The sequence below is a fragment of the Hibiscus syriacus genome, unplaced genomic scaffold (assembly GCF_006381635.1).
Source record: "Hibiscus syriacus cultivar Baekdansim isolate YM2019G1 unplaced genomic scaffold, ASM638163v2 tig00007041_pilon, whole genome shotgun sequence".
Classification (NCBI taxonomy): Eukaryota; Viridiplantae; Streptophyta; class Magnoliopsida; order Malvales; family Malvaceae; genus Hibiscus; species Hibiscus syriacus.
This window is the reverse complement of record NW_024062123.1, coordinates 25,313-50,291: the sequence shown is the minus strand read 5'-3', so window position 1 is coordinate 50,291 and position 24,979 is coordinate 25,313. Positions and strand designations below refer to the sequence as shown.

Here is a 24,979-nt window from a genome sequence, read left to right as displayed (position 1 = left end):
TACGAGGCCCTCAAACTTTTATTGAAAAAGTAATATGATTGTTGAAATTATTTTTTCCACTATTTGATTTTTTTGACTAACAGACGTTAATTATTACGATGCTAATGTAACAATTTATGGAGAAAGATAATTGAAAGAAAACTTAAATTATATTTTTATTTAGTTTAAAAACCAATTTAATTTAAAAAAAATTGAGGACGTGTTTTATTTTCTAACAAATTAAAAAATATATTTAAAATATTAAAATACTCAAAAAATAAATATATCAAAAATAAAAATAAATAATATCAAAATTTAAAAATATCATTGATTATTATGATTTTTGGTGCTAAATATATCATTAAGTATAAAATTCATTTTGAAGTCTAAAAGTTGGGAACCTCCAAAGATATGGAAACCCAAATTATTGAATAATTCATTAATGGATAATTACTTATTTAGGTCTTTAAATTTTGATTTTGTCTCTCTATTTTCTATTGTTAATTATACTTTGTCCCCTTAAACTAAAATCATGGCTTCGTCCCGGATGTAATCCTCTTTATTTCAAAACTCCTAAGATGGTGGCATGTAATTATGTCATTTTGACTGTGGATAAATGCTTGATGTGAATATATATTATGATGATCGGAATACTAAGTACTTCCACAGCCGAGCGATTAGCAGAAGGCGCCTCAACCATATTCAGGCTCTCCAAATTCAGTATGGTGAGTGGTGTGTTGACGATGATACCCTACGTTCGGAAGCAACTGCTTTCTTTGTCAAACTTCACCGGGAGGATGCCAACAGGACAGACTCTTTTCCCTTACGCGGTATGTTTCCTAAACTTTCACCTAAGGGGATCACTTCTTTAGAAGCAATGATCACCGACAACGTATTACAAGTTCGATCACAATCTACATGAACATCCATACAAAGTATATGCAGATATAAAATACATGTTAGCATTCTTACTAACATTTCATACTTAATAAAAATACTCCAAAAGTTCTATTGTTTTCGAATTCTTCTAAAATTCATCTTAACTTTTCATTTTTATTCATATTGGGCTCTTGTCATTAATTCTTCAATTCAAACCCAATAAATTTTTTGCATTTAATTTCCAGCCCAATACCTCAACAATGTCATATTTACCATTTAAGTTACTAACTTTTTCCAATATTTGTCATTTCGTACTTAAAATTTTTCAACTTTCCAAAATAGCTAAATTTTACTTTCTAACTTTAATTTCAACCCTCAAACAATAATTTCCAGCACTGTACATCATCTATTGGATAATAATACATTCAACCCATAACTTTTCAAAAATTCTGCGACTTAAGAAAAACTTTTTTTCTCCATAAATAAAGACTGGATGCTCCAACTTTATGTACGAATAGAAATATTATAAATAAATATATTAAAGTATAATAAAATTACAAACTCTAAAAAATAAGGTAAGATTCTATTGAATAAACATGCTCACTAATGTAATCGGACATTTCACCATAAGAAATAATGCCGAAAATTATGTGTAGACGATTCTTCTCTAACTCAAACATAATTTATTAACATAAGAATGGAAATATTTGAACATTGAGTTTTATTTGCTCATTAGCATATTTCTACTCCGATATACTTTATATGCATCATAAACGTAAGCATGAATAAGAGAATATATAATAGGCAGGAGTATAACACATGCATGCAGACACAAAATTTTATGTTAGGAGAGAACTTGAACTTATAAAATTTATGTAACACCCACAGACCGATGCATGTGACTTGATCCGATCTAAGGTGTCACATTAGGGACACCGGAGCGACCCACAATAAAAATATGGAAAAATTTAAATTTTTTGTTAAAACATGTAAAATCATAAAACAATTTATAAATGCATACAAATTCCAGACTCATTATAAAAAAAATAAGTCAAATGTGATCTACATGCCCCCAAGTTTTCCCTTGTACCGTACTTTTCAACCCAAGCCAATGGAACTCCCCATACTGAAGTTGATAGATACGCTGGATCGATTCTTTTAACCTAAAATAGAGAGTAAAAGAGTGAGCTTTGAAAAGCTCAGTAATACAGAACTACCAAGTGATGCTGAAGGACATGCAAATAATTGGAAAGCAATAAATTTTCCTTATTGACTCAGCCGTCTACAGATTTTCATAATGAGCTGAGATTCCACTGATATTTCTTCGAGTAAAAGCCATGAAGATTTCAGTCCAGAGGAAACATTCAGAGAACCAAGTTCTGGAGATCAGAATAGGATGTCTAGTGTGTTCCAACAAAAAAAAGTAACATATATAAATCCTTTAAAAACGTTTGTAGTTTAAAACATATTTTAAAAACACAATAATACCCTCCAACCGAACACCGTTTGCAGTTCCTCATAACTGCATCCATAAAGACTTACCCTATGCACACAGCAAAGGATCCACCCTAAGGGAGTACCTTGGGACCTATGGGCCTACCCAATGATCTCCTTAAGTCCGTAAGGATTTATCAGCTTGATCAGAGATGAACCTCCATACTCCAGAATCATACCCATACAGTATCGAGTAGAAATCACATTTAATAGTAAACAGTAATATCAGGATCATGATCCAGTAAAATCTCGTAAGAGTGACCATGAAATAAATCACGTAATTGCTCTGCTCTTTTACACCATATGCAATCCCATGATTTACCCAAGGGATTGCTTTGGGACCTAAGAGCCTACCCAAGAAAGTTACTCGGGGCCTCCGAGCCTACCCAATGATCACCTTAGGTCTATAAGGATTTACCAACTTGATCAGAGCTGAACCTCCATACTTTAGCCTATCCAAATAATGTCCCAATAAAACAGTTCAAGTAGTAACCTGTAGATTCCATGATATATAAATCAGGAGCGATTATATTTTCTAGTGAAAACAGGTAATCAGAGGACACATATTGGGTAGCCATAGTTTAGTTAAAAGTAAATCAAAACATTAGTAAATCTGAAATTTCGAAAAATCACGTTTTAAAACAGGTAAAATATTTACATGTCACATAAGGAACACGCTAGAGGATCCAAATATTCTTCAGAGCTACTTAGTGATCAGTAAGGTATTCATAATCTTTTGTATCAGAGTTACTTAAGATTTCAAGTATGACAGGAGTGATTCCATTATTCAAACAAACAGAGTATTTCAGACATTTTGATTCTTGGAGAATTCTCAGTAATTTAACTCAATAAGGACAGAGTGATGATTTTGTGGTATTCAAGAGTATGTATTGAATTATCAGTATTCCGAGTCTGATTGAACTACAGATCCTAATACTGCTATACTTTCAAGCATTTGGACTGTGATACTTCACTATGATTCACTTACTATTACTGATTGCACCAATTGATTTGATCAATATCATAATCATCATTGATCAGTTCTTGAGGAGACGAAAAGGTATTCCTTTGGTATTTATTTCATTTTCACATAGTAATAGTATCCAAAATGTCTGCCTACTTGGGTTGTGCTTTATAACCTTTAAAGGAAGTACATCATTTAGGTTCATATGTGTTCCCATAGTCTATCCAAAGACATTCACTTGATCCAAGGCATAAAAGTATTTAGGTCATCTCAGTATTCGAGGTTATTTTAGTCATTTGGGGTTCAGACACATTTGTTATTTCAAAACTTGATGATAATCCATCATTTAAATATTTCAGTGGCGTGTCGCACTTCCAGTAATCTAGTTCTCAAACGATCATCCAAACACAAGGAGATCGACGTATTAAGAATTTCCAAATGTAGATGTTTATTTTTGAAGTTTTTTAAATAGATCAGTAATCTAGTCATTTGGAGCTTATTTCCAAATGTAGAATTTCCAAACGTTTGTTCATGCATTCAAGACTATATATTAATGCATGCAGGGTATCCCGAGCTCGGAGGATTTGGAGTTATCTTCGATCAACATTCAGCGAGCATGGAACCACAAGCTTCTGGCCACACAGTCTTATGCCCGAAATTTAACATGCTTGACTATCGAGGGCTGTCATAATTTGAACTGCCTATTTCCGACCTCCATGGTGAAAAGTTTCGTGCAACTCAAGAAGCTAAACATTGAGAATTGTGAGAATCTGGAAAGTGTGATCTTTGTGGAAGGATCAGGCAAAGAAGAAATGATGAACCAGAAATTGTTCCGTGTACTAGAATTCCTACTGCTCAAAGACCTTCCTAAAGTGACGAGATTCTGCCATGGAAATTACTTTGAATTCCCCTTATTGACAAGTCTTGGTATAGAAACTTGTCCCACACTAAAAAAAACATTCATCTCCGGTGCACAGGGAATCAAATCAGAGATAGCCTCTCCGATGGAAGTTAATAGAGTCCATTAGCCTCCCCTAAGCGATTATTATTATTTAGGATATTCAATTTTTTTTAATGAAAGCATATAGGTTAATGGCTTGGTTTGAACAGCTAATTAGTAATTAGAAATCTTCGAGATATGAAATGGAAAGTCAGAAATGACAGTGCCACTTTCATGTTATTATATTATTTTAATTTTTGGATGGAATAGTAATAGAAGGTAGGGTGGCCGGGTGAGGACAAGCGTCGAAGGAAATGTATATATCCACTTGCTTCGGTGTAGGGATAAAGCTTAAATTCATCGAAGCTGTTGTCTTTCTCCAAATACCATATTGCAGCCATGGGGTTCATGCTTTAGACAGTTAACAGTGGCTCTCTTTGGCAGCGCCAATTTTCACACATCATCATTATATTGTTGCCAGGGTTTCAAATCACGGTCCAAAAATGTGATTTCTTCCGCGAAATAGTGGTTTTTCCGTCGTCTGAGTTACACGCTACACCCATAATAGCGCCCGTGACGGTCATAATCACGGTAAACTCAAAATGACCGAAAACGCGATCGCGATTTCAACAATGCTTTATGTTTTCTATTTTTCAAATTTTTTATAGAAACTGCAACTCTTCAACATGAACAGCCTATAAAGTAGGAGGATGTAGCTAGTATGGGAAAATACTGATTTAAAGGCTCATATATAAATGAAAACAGTATTCATATGGTTTTAGGGTAAACTACATTGGTAATCACTAAACTTTTAGAATGCTTTTATTTTCGTCACTGAACTTTTAAAACTTTTCCTACAGTCACTCAGTTTTTAATTGGCTTTCATTAAGGTCATTGATGTTAAAAAAAAACTAATTTGATACGTTAAAGTCTTCTCCCCCCAAACAAAACCTTAAGGTTTCAAATTTGAAGCCGCCACAAAATCCAAATTTCCAACGATTGGAGCACTCAACGATCATCATAAGATTAATATAATTTGGTTTCAAGTTAATCTGACGGTTGAGAATGATGCTAAAAAAATTTAACTCTTAGTATCAGTAGGGATTTAATTGGAATTTGATGATATTGAAAGATTTTCCAACGATTTTGAACCGAAAGAAAGAAATAATAAAGAGTAGTAGTTTGGTGATCTTTTTTTACTGAAGAAACCACCCAATGGTACTAGCAAAAATGATGCGAAAGACGTTGATAATCTAATAGAAACTAAAAGTTAAAACTTTTCAATCTACCACGACTCACTAGTGGATCAACTTAAAATAAATATGTTAATATTCTAACTAAACAAAGCCTTTCCACTGTTAAAATTGATTAGCGAGTGCTCCATTTATCGAAAAATCGATCTTTGCGAGGAAGGTGAACTTGAAAATTAGGATTTTCTTGGGAAATAGACTTTATCTTATCATGTTAGCATTTCTTTTCTACAACTAACGACAGTGGACATAATTAAAGCGATTTAAAATTTATTGACTATAATACAAGTTTTAGAAGTTCGATGATTAAAATGAAAGAGCTCTAAAAGTTTAGTGATTACCATTGTAGTTTACCTATTAATTTCCCACAGCAAGGTAATGCCACCGACAAAAGAGCAAAATTCACTTGATTGTGTGAATAACCAAAGTAGAAAACTGGAGTAAATATTCATGAAACGAAGTAGAAAGTAATGTATTTTATCACAGAAAGAGTAACGAAACAGAGAAAAGAAACTAATGGACAATCAGCTTTCAATCGAAGAGTTGGAGAGGCCATCTCTGAGTTGATTCCTTGTGCATCGTAGATGAATGCTTTTCACGATACCCTGATATGGACCTTCTGTCATCCACACTGCTACCCTGATATGGACCTTCTGTCATCCACGCTGCTACCCCAATCTGCATCAGCACAGGACCTTCAGCTAATGATACCAGGTTAGAATATCACTAAAGCAAGGATCATGATAAAAAAATGTCTAAGAAATGACAGAGAAGGAAGAAGATGAGAGATTTTAGGTAGAAACCAAAAACCAATTCATGATTTCGTTAAGACTGACCAACAGTTTATATAGTGATATTTAACGAGAGTGTCAGTCATAAAATTATCATAACTATATGTAGGTAGATATATTAGGCAGATTTGATCGTCTAAGCTTTAATTTTGATCTAATAATTCACATTGACATGTCAAAAGTATTGTCTAGATCTCGACCACGCATTGTAGTTGACTTAGAGATCTTATGCTCGGGGATAAAATCTTTTCAAAGGCTTTAATAAATGGAGATGTTTGTATGAAGATTGATTGCTGCATGGTGCAACTCAAAGGATAATGAGTGTTACTGATTGCCAAATATATGATTGAAGAAATCATAGCTTCTGCAGCTGATGAAGTCACAGATGTCATCATTCTTAACCAGCTGGAGTCATTAGAACTTGATAGTCTCCCGTACCTATCAAGCTTCTGCTCAGGAAACTATGCCTTGCTATTTCCTACGTTGGAAGAAGTAATCATAAGACGCTGTCCGAGGATGGATCACAATCAACTAACGGTGAAGAAGTAGAGTTCATGGAAGTTGATTTATATGCCACCGTTCAACAATTGTTTACGGAAAAGGTATGTGCGAACACGAAGCAGATAGCAGTAGTGAATAGTTAGCTTCAATCATCGTTGACGTACATCCACTAAGAAATGGAACGTTTCTTGGTGCACTCAAGACTATATATGTAATATAATAATGCATGCAGGGTAACGACTTAGTGTTGTTGAGCTTTTTTTTCTCTTTCTCTCTCTCTCTTTTTACATGTTTTTCTTTATTTATTTAGATCTAAATAAATATCTTTCTCTTTTTTACATCTTTTTAGTTACATATTCTTAAAGTATTTTTTTTCTGCTTTTATGGTACGGTTATTTATCTACTTTAAAAAAGCACATATTTTTCTATTGTTATGATAGTTTAGTATTTCGTGTTACATTCATTGCGACATATCTCCTGATCAGGAAAGATCGACGATCTTGTATAATTAGATACTCTTTTATAGTGATTTGTTGATGCATTCAGAATCGTTCACGGTATAATATGTAAATTTGATTTTCTTAATCTTCACTCCATCAATATGAAAAAGAGAGGCACCGGTAGTTGTCGAAAGTACGAACCCCATGGCTGCTTTAATACGTTAATTGAAGACAGACAACAGCTTGGGAAGTTCTATAGTGCGGCACCTTTAATATATAACTAAAAAAAGACGTTATCGGTTTTGTTATTATTTAAATAACAAAACCGGTAAAAAATTACCTAAAACATTATTATTTCAACCTAAATCATCAATGTTTTTTAATATTTCCGGTAAAGTGCTTAACAATAACAAAACCGATAGAAAAAAATAACAAAACAGATAGCGCTTTACCGGTTTTGTTAACCAAACAGATAGAAATAATAATATTTATGGTAATTTTTTACCAATTTTATTATTGAAATAATAACAAAACCGAAAATATTTTTTTAACTGTATATTAAAACTACCGCACATGATCATTTCACCAACAAAAAATTAGCTGACCCTATTCCAATATGTAATGGGGTGAGGGGGAAGTAAGGTAGTAGGCTGCCCCCAACGCCAGGTTAAGAGCAGCTTCCGTGGAAGACCTCCGACAGTTAGAAATTATGAATTACACACCGTAATACTCGATCCCACGACCAAAAAATTAAGAGTCTTGCGTTCAACCAACAACTTTGGCAAAATAAAGCAAGTGGACACATCAGACACTTGTCGCCATCTTCTACTACTATTCCATCCCAAAACTAAAATAATATAATAACGTGAAAGTGGCACTGTCATTTCTGACTTTCTATTTCATATCTCGACGATTTCTAATTACTAATAAGCTGTTCAAACCAAGCCACCAACCTTACACGTTTCCATTAAAAGAACACATAAATATCCTTCCTTGTAGATGCAAAACATCTACGTTCACGTACCAATAATTTGCATGTGTTTTTAAGTACAAATGGATGCACGTGGTGACGTTACATTCAGTTTCCAAGGCATCCGGATCATAATATTAAATTATGAAAGTTTTCTCTTCTTTTCTTTGTAGAAACCAAACTATTTAGTGATTAAAATACGATATTATCTCTAAAGGTTTTAGATTCAAACATCAGAAGGTATAAGAGTATGAGTTTTCATTGTCAGATAGTTGAAAAACTTTAATATATATATATATCGTAATCACTTTAGATTAATAAAAAAACTCTTAAACTTTAAAAGAATCTGTTAATTGTTTAATCTCTAGAGTATATGGTTAAATTCTCTCAATCGATAACCCGTATTTATTATTTTCCCTTTATTTTTATATTACATCGTTATTTTTCTTAATTTTATTTTTAATAACTCTTCTTTATGATATGTTTTTATCTATCTTTTGACATAACTTCAGTACGTTTAAGGATCGTTTTGGTCATTATATTTGTTTAATTTTTTCATGATTGGATTTAGCGTCGCCTCAACTGATCAAGATGACTATTGTTTATTATCATATTAGTTTTTCTTACTTTAGACTCTCGGATTGAATGTAGATACATAATTTATTATTAAAGATAATTTTCTCACGATGTTCGATTCTGATTTACGATTGTCGGTGGTCTTTTAGTGTTTAATCCCCTATTAGAATTCATTTATCGATTTAGTCATATCTATATTGTAATTCTCTGTTAATTTCTTATATCAATAGTTAAAAAAAATGTCATAATTATGAGTTAAATTTTAGTTTAATTGTAAATCTTCATTAAAATTTTATATTTTTTTAATGAAATTGAGGGCTTGCTTCTATTTACATAGAAGAATATGAATTTAATTAAATAATCTAAAAGAAAATTTTAAATTAATCTAAAAAACGAAATTATCAGGAGTTAATTAATTGTATGAGATGTCCACAAATTGTGATTCTCATACTAAACTAGTCTAAATTTTTAAACATTTGAATTTCATCTTTATTAGTCCACAAACTTTTGAACATTTCAATTCCATTCCCATACTATTACTTTCATTCTAAATTAATCCTCAAACTTTTTGAACATTTCAATTTTATCCCAAAACTATATGTATATGCTAATCACATCCCTTGTTAATAAAATCATTAGGCCAAGTTATATTATTATATGTTAAAAAAAATTAAATCTAGGTTAAAATATGGTTGAATCTAATTACATATTTGGACGAATTTGGGAATGAAATTAAAAGATTCAAAAGTTTGGGAACTAATTTAAAATGAGGGTCATAGGTTGGGGATGAAATTAGAATGTTAAAAAGTTTAAGGAATAATTTAGAATGAGTCATAGCTTGGGTATGAAATTAGAATATTCAAAAGTTAAAGGACCAATTTAAAATATGGGTCATAGTTTGAGGACGTAAAATACAATTAACTGAATTATTAATAATAAAATATAATCAGATATTTAATTATATATCGTAAAACATATTTCAAGAAAAATAGAAAATAATTTGAACATTAAATAAACAGTTAGACCACAAATATAAAAGGAATCATCCCAAAACATCTCTGTCTTTAGCCTTCAATTCAACAAGCAACCGAGCTAAGCCTTATAAATACGATGGAAAAATAGGAGCTTTCAAAGGGTAGAAATTCGAGATATACATCCATCCCACATTCCAAATTTCAACAAAAAAACAAAATTTACTTACCCAAATCACCAAGAATGCAGAACAACAATCATAGCAGCCACCAATCAGCCAAGAAGAAGGTGTTACCGAAGCGGATAATCATAGTCCGACACGGTGAGTCGGAAGGCAACTTAGACACCTCGGCCTACTCCAAGACCCCAGACTACAAGATCTCCTTAACCGAAGAAGGCCGTGCTCAAGCCCGCCTCGCCGGTTCGCACCTCCGGGACCTCATTTCCGGTAATGGGTCTCGCCCCGATTGGCGGGTGTACTTCTACGTTTCCCCTTACGAGCGCACCCGATCCACGCTGCGGGAGATAGGGAAGTCGTTTTCGAAGAAGAGGGTGATTGGGGTGAGGGAAGAGTGCAGGATTCGAGGACAGGACTTTGGGAATTTTCAGGTTGAGGAAAGGATGAAGGTTATAAAGGAGACGAGGGAAAAAGTTCGGGAGGTTCTTTTATAGGTTCCCTGAAGGTGAATCTGCTGCTGATGTTTTTGATCGTGTTTCAAGTAAGTTGTTCTTCATCGTCAAGTTTTGTTATATACAAAATTTGCATTTTTTGTATGTAAATTTTGTTTGGGATATTGAGTTTCTAAGAAGAAATGTGATTTGTGAACTGGTTCATGGACATTTAAAGTAGTTTTCTAAGAAGCTAATGACTGGGAAAGTTTCTTCATTGATTTTGAAATCAATATGGAAAACAAAAATTAAAGAAGATTGTTGAAATCAATATGTTTCTTGTTTGAAGTGATACTGTTTGGTAACGACTTGCTTTGCAACTTTGAAAGATATGGACTTTTTGGATGAAAATTGGGTTCTACTGTGATATAAGCATCTGTTTAATTGCTTCCTTGACCATGTAATGAGCATAGATTTCTTTGACATATGTGTATTTTTCGAATCTCCGCGTAGAGAAATGCTGATAGAAGATAAGGAAATAAGTTCAGGTTGTTTTCCCCTAAGATTGAACTTCATATGACTTATCTTTTCAATGATATTGGAAAGAGATCCCAAATCTGTGGTTTGATGTTTTATAGAGAATGAATCGAAATGGTCGGTTTTGATATGTAATTCGTGCCTGTGGTTGCTAAACCGAAGAAAAATCGTTGAAATTTGCAGATTTTCTTGAATCCCTCTGGAGAGACATAGACTTGAATAGACTTCACAAAGATCCTTGTCGAGACTTGAATCTCATGATAATCTCTCACGGTCTAGCATCACGGGTGTTTCTAATGAAGTGGTTCAAATGGACGGTCGAGCAATTCGAGTTCTTAAATAATCCCGAGAATTGTGAGTGCCGAGTTATGGAGTTGGGACAGGGCGGAGAATATAGCTTGGCGATGAATCATACAGATGAAGAGATGCTGGAATGGGGACTCTCTCCGGATATGATACAAGACCAAAAATGGCGAATCACCGGCAAAAAGACTGATTGGAATGATCATTGTACCTGGTATCTGAGGTCATTTTTCGACGAATTAGACTCAAAAGATGATGTTGAAAGTAATTGATATCCATTCTCAAAAAAATTTAAAAAAAAGTGTAGATACTAATTCTTTGAATGCGAAACTTGTATTTCATGATACCCCATGGGAATGTTCATTTACATGGATGGATTTAGCAAATGTATTTTCGTTTTCACTTTTTTTTTTAAATAAAATTCTTTTATAGCAACTATATGTTAGCAAGATCATCATTGATGAAAACTATATGTTAATAAGAAATCAAATGGATTTGTTTAAAGATAAAGAATTAAATCAAATTGTGTTGAGTTCTCCCTGTTTGCTTTTGGCATGGAGAATCAAGGCTGCAATAATTCATTCGAATCGATTTTAGCTAATGAACCATCTGCCTAGGCTTTAGCCAATAGTATATACAAAGAACAAATCAGCTAGGTAATTTCAGCTAGACCCTAAACTGCTGCTCTCATCTATCTTTGACCCTACTTTTAGAATCGATTTCAAAGGTTTCGGTTCTTCTATTATTTCTTGGTTGAATGACCCCATTTTTTCTGCTCTTTTCTTCTTGATTTTCTTCTTCTTGCTTGCTGTTGCAGTCATCTCCTGCACTGTATCATTTATGCTAACCATTTTCCTCGGAGGTCGAACTTCAGGTCGAATAGCAGACGTTGCTGGTGCTTCATCCTCATTTTTCTCCTCATTCAGTGTTGCAGAAGAAATGCCGCTTTCACTATGATTACATATTGGCCCTGGCTCTACTTTGGCCTGCAAACTTGCATCTTCAACCGAAGTTTCAACGGCCACGGGAGGCATTGCTTGATCGGTGATGGAGCTCGATATAACCGATCCAGAACCGGGAGAAGGTAAATGAGTTGAGTCCTGATGAGAACCTTGGCCTAAAGTGACTCTTTTCATGGCATATGTTGCTAGATATTTCCTGATGAAATTGTAGAGCTTGTGGCAAAGGCCGAGAAAGATTTGATCCATTTTTGTGGGATATGGTTCTAAAATGGCGTTTGGTTGTTTTATAAATTTGATCAGCCAATGATAACAGAGGGAAGATTTAACTCATTTCATTGATGCTTTACTTTTGATGCAAGAAAATATTACTTGGGGGGCAATACTTTACTTTTCTTGATAGATTTCCTTCGTCTGACACCTATATTGGCTATTTCTTAAATACAAAGCATCAGAGGCTAGCAGGATTTTCAGCAGGTAAATTCGATAACATCGTCGAAAATATTAATGCATGTAGATCTATGCTACTCGGATTCGGGTGTAAGTATCCGATATGGCCCATATCACATATCCTATGGGTATGTCTCCGGAATGGGTATGCTTAGTTTTATCTTGTTTTTGGATGATCTCTAAATGGTCATGTCTTCACGTCCATGAAAAGATTTGCACCGGACAGGCAGACACTAGTACTTCAAGAAAAATACGGAGTAGAAGCAACGTAGGTAGACATGGTTCTTCAGGTTCCTGAAGTTTCATCAGCTGCACCAGTGGGTGAACCAGGCACAAATGGAACAGACTCCCTTCCACCGAAAACCGGTCTCATGAATCTGTCATCGAATTTCCTCCACAAGTGATGAACTGTACTACTTCTACGGGATGCCGCAGCCAATTGATTCTCCAACATGTCACTTGGTGCACCACTTTCAATCAACAGAATTCTCAAGTCTTCGAGGCTGGAAATATCAGTAGCGTCTGAAACATTTTGTCTCGCATGTCTTAATAGCGCTAATGCTTCGATCAATGGTTTTGTTATCGAACCCATCAACTGTTCCACAGCAACGTTATAGTATCAACGTTCCCGACATGACGGGTTAAACAAGTTGCAGAAACAAGATCGCGGAGTTATGAAGTAATTAGCTTACCACTGTGCTAAACATGACTAGAATCATGGTACAAGTGATCATCAATGCAGAATCTTCGGTATTTTCATTCTCAGAATTCGAAAAAAACTGCATTCAAGTATTCTTGATCTTGATATCAACAAAGAAACAAGAGCTTTAAGTTATTAAACCAGAACTAGGAATATGAACATTTACCTGGTTGTAAGACAGTGCAATAGTGACAGCACCTCTCATGAGGCCCGCCCACCACATTACAAACTGAGGATTCAAAGATTTAGAAAAAGTTCGGATTAGAACCATTTGACAACAGTTAAATTCATGGATGGTTTCTGTTATCACCTGTTGTGGGAACTCGATATTCGAATCATCCTGTATCTTAGTACAGTTCATGAAGTTTGCTAGTGGGTACACAATGCTGCCCTTCCAACTAACACCAGTGCAAACATTGCTAAGCTGACTGCAACAAAGGTTCCTGCACTGAATTCAGAATATGATCCAAGTTAGAGTCACAAGGTATTTCAGCTGCTTGCTCGAACGACGCATCAGAAAGGAGAAAACACCTTGCATTGCTGGCTTTCCATTTCTCAAATCTGATGCATCGTTTGATCACTTCATTTGAGTGTTTATATATAACTGCCGATTGTAGACCTACATGAGCACAATGATCCTCAGCAATTTTCATCACCTCAAGTTCCAAGATTTCCACATACGAGATTAGACTATTCCCATGAATTCTGTTATAGAAGAAAATATTATTCTTTATAAATTTTAGGTTTAAATAGATGTATCTTCAGGATATATATACATTATCAATAATAAAATTTTGTTTTAAACAGATATTATCTTATACTTACCCAGAGTATTAAAAAAGATACAAGGATCTATTGAAGATTGCAACTATGTGCAAAAGGAAGGTTTTAAATTAGGAAAATTAGGGATAACAACGAATCGGGTTGAGTTGGTTTTTTAGTCCATCCGATCCGACTTGGAAATATATATCCTCCACCCAAACCCGATTTGACCCTACTTAAAAAATATATACTCTCCGTTCGATCTTACCCGACCTGAAAAATATATATCGTCCATCCGATTTCGACCCGACTCAAATTTTTAGAGTATAAATCCGATCCGACTCAATCCAACCCAATATAAAATAGGGAATTAATTGGAAAAACAATAGAGAAGAAATTACACTACTACCCCGAGTCGGGTCAGGTTGGAGTTTTTTCACCCTCCTCCTGAACCCGACCTGACTTAACTCTATTAAAAAAACTGACTCGATCCGACTCGAATTTGACTTTTTTTAAAAAAAAATTGACTCTATCGAATCAGTTCAAGTCAAAATTTGTCGATATTGGGGAAAGAATTGATACCAACTTTCTTTTTGTAGGAATAAATCTTATTGCGGCATAGTTTACATGAAACATACATTATATCTCTTCATTCTCACATAGAATTTTTCTTCTTCTTCTTCATGTACTAAGTTGAGATTGAAACTTGGAGTTTCACCCACCAAAAATATATGGGGGTAAGGAGGGAAAGTGTCCACACTTGAAATAGACCAAGTGGAGAGCAAGAAATGAATTTAGAGTATAAATACTTAGGATAAACTATGTATTTAATCACCTAACTATTCTAGTGGTTCCAATTTGGTCACCATACTATTTTATTTTCAAAATCATACCTAGTATTACGTTTTGGTCACTCATCATTAAAAAAATTAACGGTGATGTTGTCGTGTCACCATAAGATAATATTGTGTCATCATGAAAAAAATTATCACGTCAGCAATATTATTTTTTTAACGGCGTGTGACCAAATTGAAACTAAAACATAACATTAGATATGATTTTGAAAAGAAAAAATAGTTTACCTAGATATTTTTTTTTAATTAAAGTTTACCTAAATACTTAACTCATAATTTAAGCCTAATACATGAATAAAAATATTAAATTCAGGTACCAAATTAAATCATGAACTTAGATTTAATTGTTACTCTATTGATCAAAACCAAAATTTTTAAAAATTTAAAAGTCTTGGAACTAAAAACGATCAAATTAGACTATAAAGATTAAATCCATAACATAACGCATGGACTAATAAAACAATTTGTCACTAATTTTAGGCTTAAATATATACCAAATTGGCACCTAAAGAAATTTTGTTCTCAAGTTGATACTCAAACTTTAATTTAATTCACTGTTTTGATACTTATATTAACAATGCCGACTCTTGATAAAATAAAAATTGTATAAAATTATTAAAAGTAATAACTTACAAGAATGTTTCTATTTCAAATATTAATTTCAAAGTACCAAATGTATATTTAAGCTTTGTTTTTATTAGGTAAGCCATTGAGATTTTCAACTTTTAGCTTTAGGGTTGTAAAGGAGATGAGACAGATTAAGCTACATGAGCTCGATATAATCAAAACTCGATTGTCACTTGAATCGACTCGAGTTCTTAACGAGTCAAAGTAAGCTACTTGATATCTGACTCAAAAACTCTCGAGCAACTCGAAAAAATAATATATTAAATTTTTAATGTTTTAAATTAAATTATTAATAATATTTGGTTCGTGTTTAGAAAAAAGCTCGATTAACACGTGACCGAGTTCTATAATCGCCATAATCAGAATGCTTAAAGCTTTAAAATCGGGAAAATTAAGTTGACAACACAAGAACTATATTTTGAGACCTGTCATACTTTTCACTGGTGAATGAATAATGACTTCAATCTGCAGATAAATAGTTTTTTTAATCAGTGACATTTGCAATGACTACTAGAACTCAATACAAAGAAGAGTTCAAGCATGAGTACTTTCCGGTGAGTATCTGCAATGAATCATACCGGTTCACAGCCTCCGATATATATTTAGAACTATCATTGCATGCATTGGCTGTCACTGTGGTTCCATTAATCTCTTTTGTTTTCCCACATGCGATTCAGCTATCGTAGTTCAAAGGCGGGCCACCGGACCCACAGCAAGCCATTATAGGCTGCTCAAATCCTGCAAAACGGTAAGCACTCAAAGAATCACAACTTTGGCTTATCCTGAAACTTCATGCTGCTAAAACCAAATTTAGAGATTAGAAAACCTTCCATGAACATACTTGCCGAGTTAGCATAATTAGAGATAAGGTTGTACTTTATTGTGTGGACGTCAACGTAGGGAAAATTTGAATCTGTATACTGGCCCTGCAATTTTTATAGTGAGGGCGTGAAGCTGCAGATTGAAGACTTTTGCAGCTTGGTTATGCTTCCTCACACTCCCTTGTTCATCGAGACTCGGTAGGTCGGTTCGGAATTTGGCAACATTTTGAGTTAAGCATCCTAGAGGTCCAGTGATTCTGCTTCACACCGCTATTTTTGACACTAAAAGTTTCGGATGACACCGCTACCACCATATAGCGGCTGCTATTATGCTATCCAACGGCAATGTAAATCCCTAACCCTATCATAGAAGGCTTGGTGAAACATTGCAGAGGCTGGGGTTTATTTCGTGGCCTTGACACAATAGAAAGAGTATGGAACAGAGACTTGACATTGGTTAGTGAGTTCAAAGACTCTTCTCTATCACTTGCTGGTTCTATCCTTGAACGCTATGGTATGGCATGGATGTTGCCATTTCAATTGCTTCTTGGGATCGTCACTGGTATGACATCAATTGAAAAGGACATAATTATCCTCAAATTTATATTATTGTTATAAGCGTTTTAAGTTTTTTTTATGTAATTTCACTGACTTGAAAGAGAGCCAAATTCAGTTTGTATTCCATTCGGTCAAAATGAAGCCTTCTTGTGAACCTGCAACGATTATGTTGTTCGTTTACAGTTGATTTTGATGCAGCTGGAAATCCCGGTTGACCGATGGTTGTCACGTGTGGATGGCCGATATATCCGTCCCGACAATGATTCCATCTCTGACGTATGGAGATATGATTTATCAAGACAGAAATTGAAGTAGAGCAAATGTGTTCCAGTGTTTACTTGGATTCTATCACTTATCCAATCAATACCTATAAACCATCATCATGGAGTGGAACAAAGTTTCATCTCTGCATTCCCGGAATGAAGTAGCTGAGAAGACCAGAAATCTTCTGAAGAAAATCAGCAGTTCCTCCGGGCAAAGCATCTAATCTTTCAGCAGCACCAAGCCTTTCCTTCAGGGTCATGTTCTCTCTCTGAAGCTGCACAAATATGGTAATCTCAGATATTGCATGGAACCAAATTCAATTGCCATGATATGAAGGTCCTATATGTCTAGAAAAGTAACTTTGGTCTCTATTGAGCAAGAATTATAGAAAAACTGACAAATTTTCAAGAAAAATTGTGATTATTTTTTTGGGGTAAACTACATGTTTGGTACCCCAACTATCATTTTTGTTGCGTTTTTCATCCAATTATTTTTTTAAATGACACTTAAAATTACATTTTAGTTTCATTTTGGTCATATTGTTAAAAAATTAACAGAATTACTAAGTGATATTTTTTTATTTTTCAATTATGACATGACATTACTTTACGATGATACATCAACATCACTGTTAATTTTCGATGGATGACCAAAATGAAAAAAAAATGTTAGGTATGGTTTTTTTCATAGTTGGGGCACTAACCGTGTAGTTTACCATTTTTTGGGAAAAGTGGTCATACAAATATCTAGAGCATATATGACTTCTACCCCTCTTTGTTATTTCCCTTATTTCTCTAGGGTAAGACAATAATGGATAATGGAAATCATTACCATCTGAACAGCAGATCTGAGCTCCTCCACAGCTTTCATCAATGAAGAAATGGTTTGTTCAACAACATCTTGAAAGTTTGATTCCAAGTCATCTGTTGAATCAAGATCCACAAATAGTCCTGCCTGAATGAATAATTCCTCAAGTAGCTTCACATCTTCAGCATTAAGCCTCTCACTCATCTAAACAAGAACAAACCATATTAGAAAGTGACAAGAATGTTTCATCTACGTAATGTCGGATCATAACACTAACTTTTTCTAGAATTTTCTCGAATGTCTCGTCTCTGGTACCAGAAAGAGCTCCATTCTTCTTATCGGAACCTTTGTCCTCATTAACCTTGACAAGTGGAGATGTCTTTATATGCCTCGCCCTGCCATGAAAATTACAACCCCACAGAAAAAAATAATAATAATAAAGTATTAGATGTATAGTTTGATCATACAAAACGAGATATCGAACCTTCAGCTTTTGTTATTAAAAATGTTCTTTTCTAGAAGGAGAAATTAAGATATGTAAAAGGAGAATATTAGGCCTTCCTTAATGCTTAGACTTCTTTTTTTTTTCTAGTGGGTTTAAATATGTATAATAGCATATTATAGTGTTCATGAACCTTGCACCAAAACGAAGAGTGGACAGGCTTTCTGATGCATTTGAAGGACTTGGTGAGCAGCAACAAAGCAATGCAGAGCGGGAGTTCCCACCCTGCAAATTTAATATGAAATTGGAAACCAACAGATCATGAAACTGATTTGATGACATTACATAGAGATGAAATTAGGGGTTAGAGAACTTACAAGAGCATCTTGCAGGAGTCGAGTGAGCTTGGAATCACGATAAGGAATATGGCTTGCTTTGGCTGGTGTACCACATGTCAGAGCATTTATTACATTCCCTAATGCCGAAAGGGATTTATTGATTGTTTTAGCCTCTTCGAGTAGTCTTCCTTCAGCCCCAGTTTTCTCTACTTTCTCTGACCCCGCCAGGTCCACAAGAACTAACTTCCCAGATTTCACCCTGGTTACATTGTCAAATTTATAGATAGTTACATTTGAAGACTTTTACATAGTCAAGGGATAAGCTATACCTCTTTTCTGAAAGTGATTGTTGGTCGATTGTGAACATGTAAACGCAATGGCTCCTGCTGCTTGCCATATTCATTTCTGTTTACGTTTAAGTAAAAAAAAAATTCTAAATAGAACTTTTACGAAGTAAAAACGAAGACTGAATTCTTTCACTCGAGTTTTATATTTCTCTAATTAAGAAATTAACGGAAAACGTAAAAGCACAAATGACAAAGGATACGGGTCTCTCCAATAGCTCTGTTAGCTATCCCACTCTAAATTTCAAGGCCGATATTAGAATCTATATCCTATGAACAGAAAGGAAGATAAAGTTCTAACAATTCTTAATCTTACAGATAGGCTTTGCAATGCTTTGGCTGGGTTTGAAAGAGAGATCTGTGAACAACATCAAGGAATAAATAGAGGATTTAGTAAGGAAAGAGGCATATAACATTATCTAAGTGAGACGAAGTATAGTTTCAATATAAATAATGTTATACTTCTTTGCTTTACTTTAGTGGAAAGGAAATTTGGAGCTTAATTAAACTAATTTTTACACAAGATTGAGTTTGTTCAAAATAACAGTATTCATGCCACCAGGCCAAAACATGATAACCTCTGTTGCTCCAGATAACAATATTCCTTGTATTTTGCTCTCCTTAATCTGGATATTGTCCTTCGACAAATCAAAAAGGTCCCTGAGGATAAGAAAAACATGTGCGATTAACATAAATATAAAAACAGCTAGAAAAGCGCCTCATATAGTATTTCATCAACATGAGCTTTAGAACAGAAAGGCCAATCAGAAATATTTACTATAGAATCAAAGCTCTCAATCCAATAACAAATAGAATTTAAGGTGATACATACCGAACCTTCTCCATATAGATCTCCACCTATAGACAAGAATAAAAATTTTCATGAATTATACATCATTTAATAGTAAAATTGAAAGTAATATAGTTCTCTGAACATACATGACATGCTTCCATACCATTGACAACTTAATAGTGTACTTGGTTGAGTCGGCAGAAGTTTTTATACATGTAAACAATCCATCCACCACTCTTGGAAGTATCCCTTTCTTCTTTTCATCAGATTCCAGTATGTTTGACCCCTGGTCCAATAAGGTATATATCATCATTAACAAAGTCAATTTGATTTACAAGATTTAACAGGGCTACATTTAGGCATTCATCGGCAGACCTCCATACTGTATGTCTTCCCTGCCCCAGTCTGTCATCAAAAGAAAAAGAAAATGAAATAGGACTAAATGTATTTCATGATAAGTTAAGCAATCAATCAAAAAGGTGAGGGCAATGTGTTGCGTTAGCAGTGTGAATGTGATCTACTATTTACCAACAATGAAAGACAGATAGAAATCTAAACCAACATAGTCCTTTAGCTTAATGCATCAACAAGATTTGGAGGATATTTCTCACTATTAACTTCTTTATTATTATCTTCAACAGCGTAATCAATCATACTATGAACAAATCCTTAACTGGAGCATTTAGTTAATGGAGAGTTCATTCAAGTACTGGAAATTCTGGAATGTACTGGTAACACAAATAAGCAAGATATCTTACCTGTCCATAAGCGATGATTGTTCCATTTATAGAATTGACAGCATCTGTTATCAGAGGGAAAAAATGCAATGCATAAAACAGTTGATGAAGTCATGAAAATGAAGAGAAACAATGAAACAGTTTTCTGATATTACCTCGGACAATCGGAAGAACAAGAAACTCATAGACATCAGCTTGTTTAGATTCCTCATAAAAAATCTTATCAAAGCTAAATGTAAAACCTTCTTCCTTCTCATCCTATCACATTCAATCTCAAATTACTGAGCCGATCAGCTTTTAAAGCTTCTTTATCATTTTGTTTTTTGAAAAACAAAAGTAAATAGAAAATAAGAGCGACAAGAAATTGGAGTTGAAAACAAACTTAAGCGAAATTCAAACCTTGATAATGAAGTTTTCGGAGTCAATGCTTTGGATACAGATATTATCACCGATATCTCTTTTCTCCTTTGCGCTCAAAGGCCTGAAGCGTACGCAGACAGTTACGTTCGACATTTCTACTTGAAAGCTGATTCAAATCTGCAACCGAATCAATGAATTGAAAGCTTTAAAAGAGTCAGTTAATTGAAATGAAATAGATCTGTTTGGAGCATTCCAAATTTCTGAGAATCAGTCGAAGCTTTCAAAAGTTGATTGATAGTTTCTTTTCCAAATCTCCGACAATCCGAAGAGTATTTTGAATTTTCGTGAAAGCTTTTAAAAGTTTGTAGACAATTTATTTTCCAAATTTCCAAGAATCCAAACAGTATTTTGAAAATAATCGTGCAAAACTAAGTATAACGCTAATAACTGTGAGGAAATTTAATGAAATTTCTGTTTGGATATAGAGAGGGACTGATCTGAGAGAGAAGCGAACCGTTCTGTTTTTCAGCTGAGCAGAGGACTGAGAGCAGTAAACTCCTCTTCGCTTTTATACCAAGTGAAGGCGGGAAAGAAAAATTAGAATATATTTTAGGGCAAGTTAAGCATTTGCTATTAAACTGTCAGTTTTAATTCGTTTTACTATCTAAACTCTTAATTTTTCTATCTAAAGTTTAGTTTTATTTTATTTTAGTACCTTGTTCAAAAATTAATATTAAGTTATGAAAAAAATTAAAAGTTTAGGTACTAAAATTAGGGATGGGCATGGGTCGGGTTTTTTGTCCACCCGACCCGAGAACAAGAGAGCCTCCACCCGAGGCCCGACCTGACCAAAACAAGGTTTCACCTAACCCGACCCGACCCGAAATAATAAAAAAATTAATCAATAAATACAGTGACTTAATTGAAAAAAATTATATATAGATGTGTATTATTGTAATTATCCCTAAATATATAGGGTAAAATTATATATTTTTTTCCGGGTCGGGTCGGATTTTTCGCCCTAAAATTATATATATTTTTAAATATTGTAAATTAAAAGATATGATTTAATTTGAATATTAATAGGATAATTACTCTTTTAATATGTAAATTTAAAATTGTATATGTTATCTTTTTAACTTTGAATATTAAAAGAAAATTATATATTTTTTATATTTTAAATCAAAATAATAATTTTTTTAATTTGAATAATAAAAGGAATGTATATATGTTTAATATTTTAAATTTCAAAGATATTATTATCTATTTAAATTTATATATTAAAATATATCTGGTTGGAGTAAATCTCTCGGGTTTAATATTTTAAATTTAAAAGATATTATTATCTGTTTAAATTTAGATATTAAAAGAGATTTAGTTGGAGAAAAACTCTCTCAATTTTTTTTATAAATACTAAGCAAATCTCTCGGTTTTTTCACAACTCAGAATTCAAGAAGTCTTATTCTCTTGAAAATATTTTCTCTCATTCTCAGAAAATGTCTCTTTTCCCTTAGTTTTTCCGGTGATAATTGAAGATAAGGAAAGTTTGTGATCTCTACTGTTGTACTACTGTAGTTGATTATCTAGTTGTTGTATCCTTGGAGACAGACGACCAAAGGATCTCGAGCACAAATGTGTGACCGAAAATCTGTCTTAAGGAAACTGTGTAACGACATGCCTCAACTGATTCCGATCTCAGGATCAAAATACAAAGTATTTTATATCCTTTAATTCCCTTTTATTTTTTTAAAAGAATTTTATTCTTTCTTTTACTTTTCTCAGGTTCCAATTTAGTCTCGGATTGTTACTCTCAGATTCAATATCAAGACATATTTCTCTTCTTCTACCTTTCTTGATCCGAGATAATTCAGAATTGTGGGGAAAACAAAACTGAGATATTAAATAATTTGTTTTGGGATTTATCCTGTCGTCTTAACGAGTTTACTAAAATCTCAAAGTTAACAAATCTATATAGCAAAAATTATAATGAAAGTAACTGCGATTACTGTCTTTTTCTTCAGAATATTGATTCAGTCCGATAACAAAATCGAAAATAAATAAGAATTAATTTTATGTTTACTATAATTATTTCTAATTTTGGTTTCATTTCTTTTACAGAAAAATTGAGACAATAGACTCTACTGGTTCACCCAACATGAATGCTAAGATGGTAGTAACGGTTCAGAATCCAAATCTGAATGTGAGTCAATCGGTAGTGGCAATTAACCACAACGAAAAGCCTACAAAATTCTGCAAAGAGAATTTCAAGATGAGACAACAGAAGATGGCTTTCTATTTGACCATAGGGAACCTTTCAAGGTTCTTGAAGGAAGATCATAATGTTCTTAAAGATGGAGAAGACAATGTTACTACTTTCAACATTGTTGAAGCTTGGAAGAATTTAGATTATATATGTCGGAATATAATATTGAATTGTCTTGAAGATTCATTATATATGATATATGTTGGTTATGAAACATCAAAAAAATTGTGGGAAACATTGGACCACAAGTACAAAGTTAAATATGTTGGGACTAAAATGTTTTTAGTTGCCAAGTTCTTGAATTTTACTATGGTTCATTCTAAACCAGTAGTAAAACAAGTGGAGGAATTCCAACAATTAATCAATAAAATCCTTACTGAGAGAATGGTCATAGGCGATTCCTTTCAGGTAGCAGCCACAACTAAGAAATTACCTCCTGGATGGAGTGACTTCAAGAATTATCTGAAGCACAAGGGGAAGGAAATGACCATGAAAGAACTAGTTGTCAGACTTCGAATAGAAGAATACAACAAAATTACTGCTAAGAAGTTCAACAAAGAAAAGACTAAGGGAAGAGTGATGGAAGTCAAGGACTCCAAGAAGGGAAAACAACCTAAGAATATGTCAAAACTGGGACCTAAAGGTGAAATTTCCAATAAGGAGAAATTCTAAGGGAAATGCTTGAACTGTGGAAAGATGGGGCACAAATCAAGTATAGACATCCAAATAAAGCTAAAGCTCGCAAGGCTAATACTGTGGAAAGAATGGCTAAGGATGTGGAGGATATAGATATGTGTGATGTGATCTCTGAAGTTGATAACCATCGTTTGCTATCAAAATAATTTCAACTTCTTTAACAAATAGAAAAGGAAAGTAGTACAGAGAAGCAGGGTTGATTCACAGGGACTGTGGTGTTTCTAATTTAGTAAAACTCTTTCTTAATTTTAGAAGAATATAGAATTCTAGATGAAATTGAAAATATAGAATAAATAGAATAAAAAAGAGAAAATAATAAAATAATAAATAATGATTTTAAAAATAGTAATAAAGATAAAAGGGGTTCAAATTATTTAAAGAAGTATAATGAGATAAAATTTAAACAAACAAATAAATAAAATAAATAAATTAAGATAATGAAAACTTATGGTGAGAGCAGCCTCAGACTTCAACTTCGCCTCAAATTCCTCGGATCATCGAAACAGATTTTTTACTTCAAGATTCATGACAGCTTACAAGGACAATTCTTCGTTGTCAACTTGGATTGTGTCGTTTCAACAATAACTGATTCCGATCTCAGTTTTCTCTTAGTAAACAATTTTGCTAAGTGTGTTCTCGGGAAGTTGAATATGCTTCAATAAGTAAATCCTTCTTTGAACGTTAACCATAACAATATCCGAACCAATGTCGAAATTGTTTTGATTTGAAAAGTAAGCTCAGAAAATAAAGAGAAAATCCGAAGCGATTTAAGTACCTTACAATTCTCACGTTTGAAATTGAGCCTTCGCTTTAGCCTTCGGCTTTAAAGAAAATTAGGCTAAGCATGACCAAAGATAAAATATAAAAATAATATCCTAAAACAAGCTAAAACAAGCTCAGATGAGAGAAATATGTTTATAGGCTCCCTTAGAGGGTATTTATAACTTTTAGATTCCTAAAAACAAGCTAAAACATCTTAAATCCTAATTAAAACACTTA

The 24,979-nt window shown here is 33.6% G+C and overlaps 2 protein-coding genes and 1 pseudogene across 2 annotated transcripts; 1 reads left to right on the top strand and 2 right to left on the bottom strand.

Moving 5' to 3' along the window:
- The first annotated feature begins 9,929 nt into the window (after positions 1–9,929).
- LOC120201163 lies at positions 9,930–11,640 on the top strand (annotated as a pseudogene).
- Positions 11,641–12,900: 1,260 nt separating this feature from the next.
- LOC120201155 (sodium/hydrogen exchanger 1-like) lies at positions 12,901–13,967 on the bottom strand. The gene is made up of 5 exons (XM_039201822.1): positions 13,846–13,967; positions 13,625–13,757; positions 13,481–13,543; positions 13,307–13,393; positions 12,901–13,209 (listed from the first exon to the last, which is right to left on the bottom strand). The coding sequence occupies exons 1-5, from the start codon at positions 13,965–13,967 to the stop codon at positions 12,901–12,903; spliced, it is 714 nt and encodes a 237-aa protein (XP_039057753.1).
- A 3,369-nt stretch (positions 13,968–17,336) lies between these two features.
- LOC120201154 (kinesin-like protein KIN-1) lies at positions 17,337–21,378 on the bottom strand. The gene is made up of 15 exons (XM_039201820.1): positions 21,061–21,378; positions 20,817–20,919; positions 20,683–20,726; positions 20,300–20,329; positions 20,088–20,210; positions 19,964–19,989; positions 19,710–19,791; positions 19,448–19,489; positions 19,335–19,368; positions 19,117–19,192; positions 18,827–19,046; positions 18,643–18,734; positions 18,285–18,402; positions 18,032–18,211; positions 17,337–17,474 (listed from the first exon to the last, which is right to left on the bottom strand). Exons 1-15 carry the CDS (start codon positions 21,172–21,174, stop codon positions 17,337–17,339), a joined length of 1,422 nt encoding a protein of 473 aa, XP_039057751.1. The 5' UTR covers positions 21,175–21,378.
- Between the last annotated feature and the right edge of the window lie 3,601 nt (positions 21,379–24,979).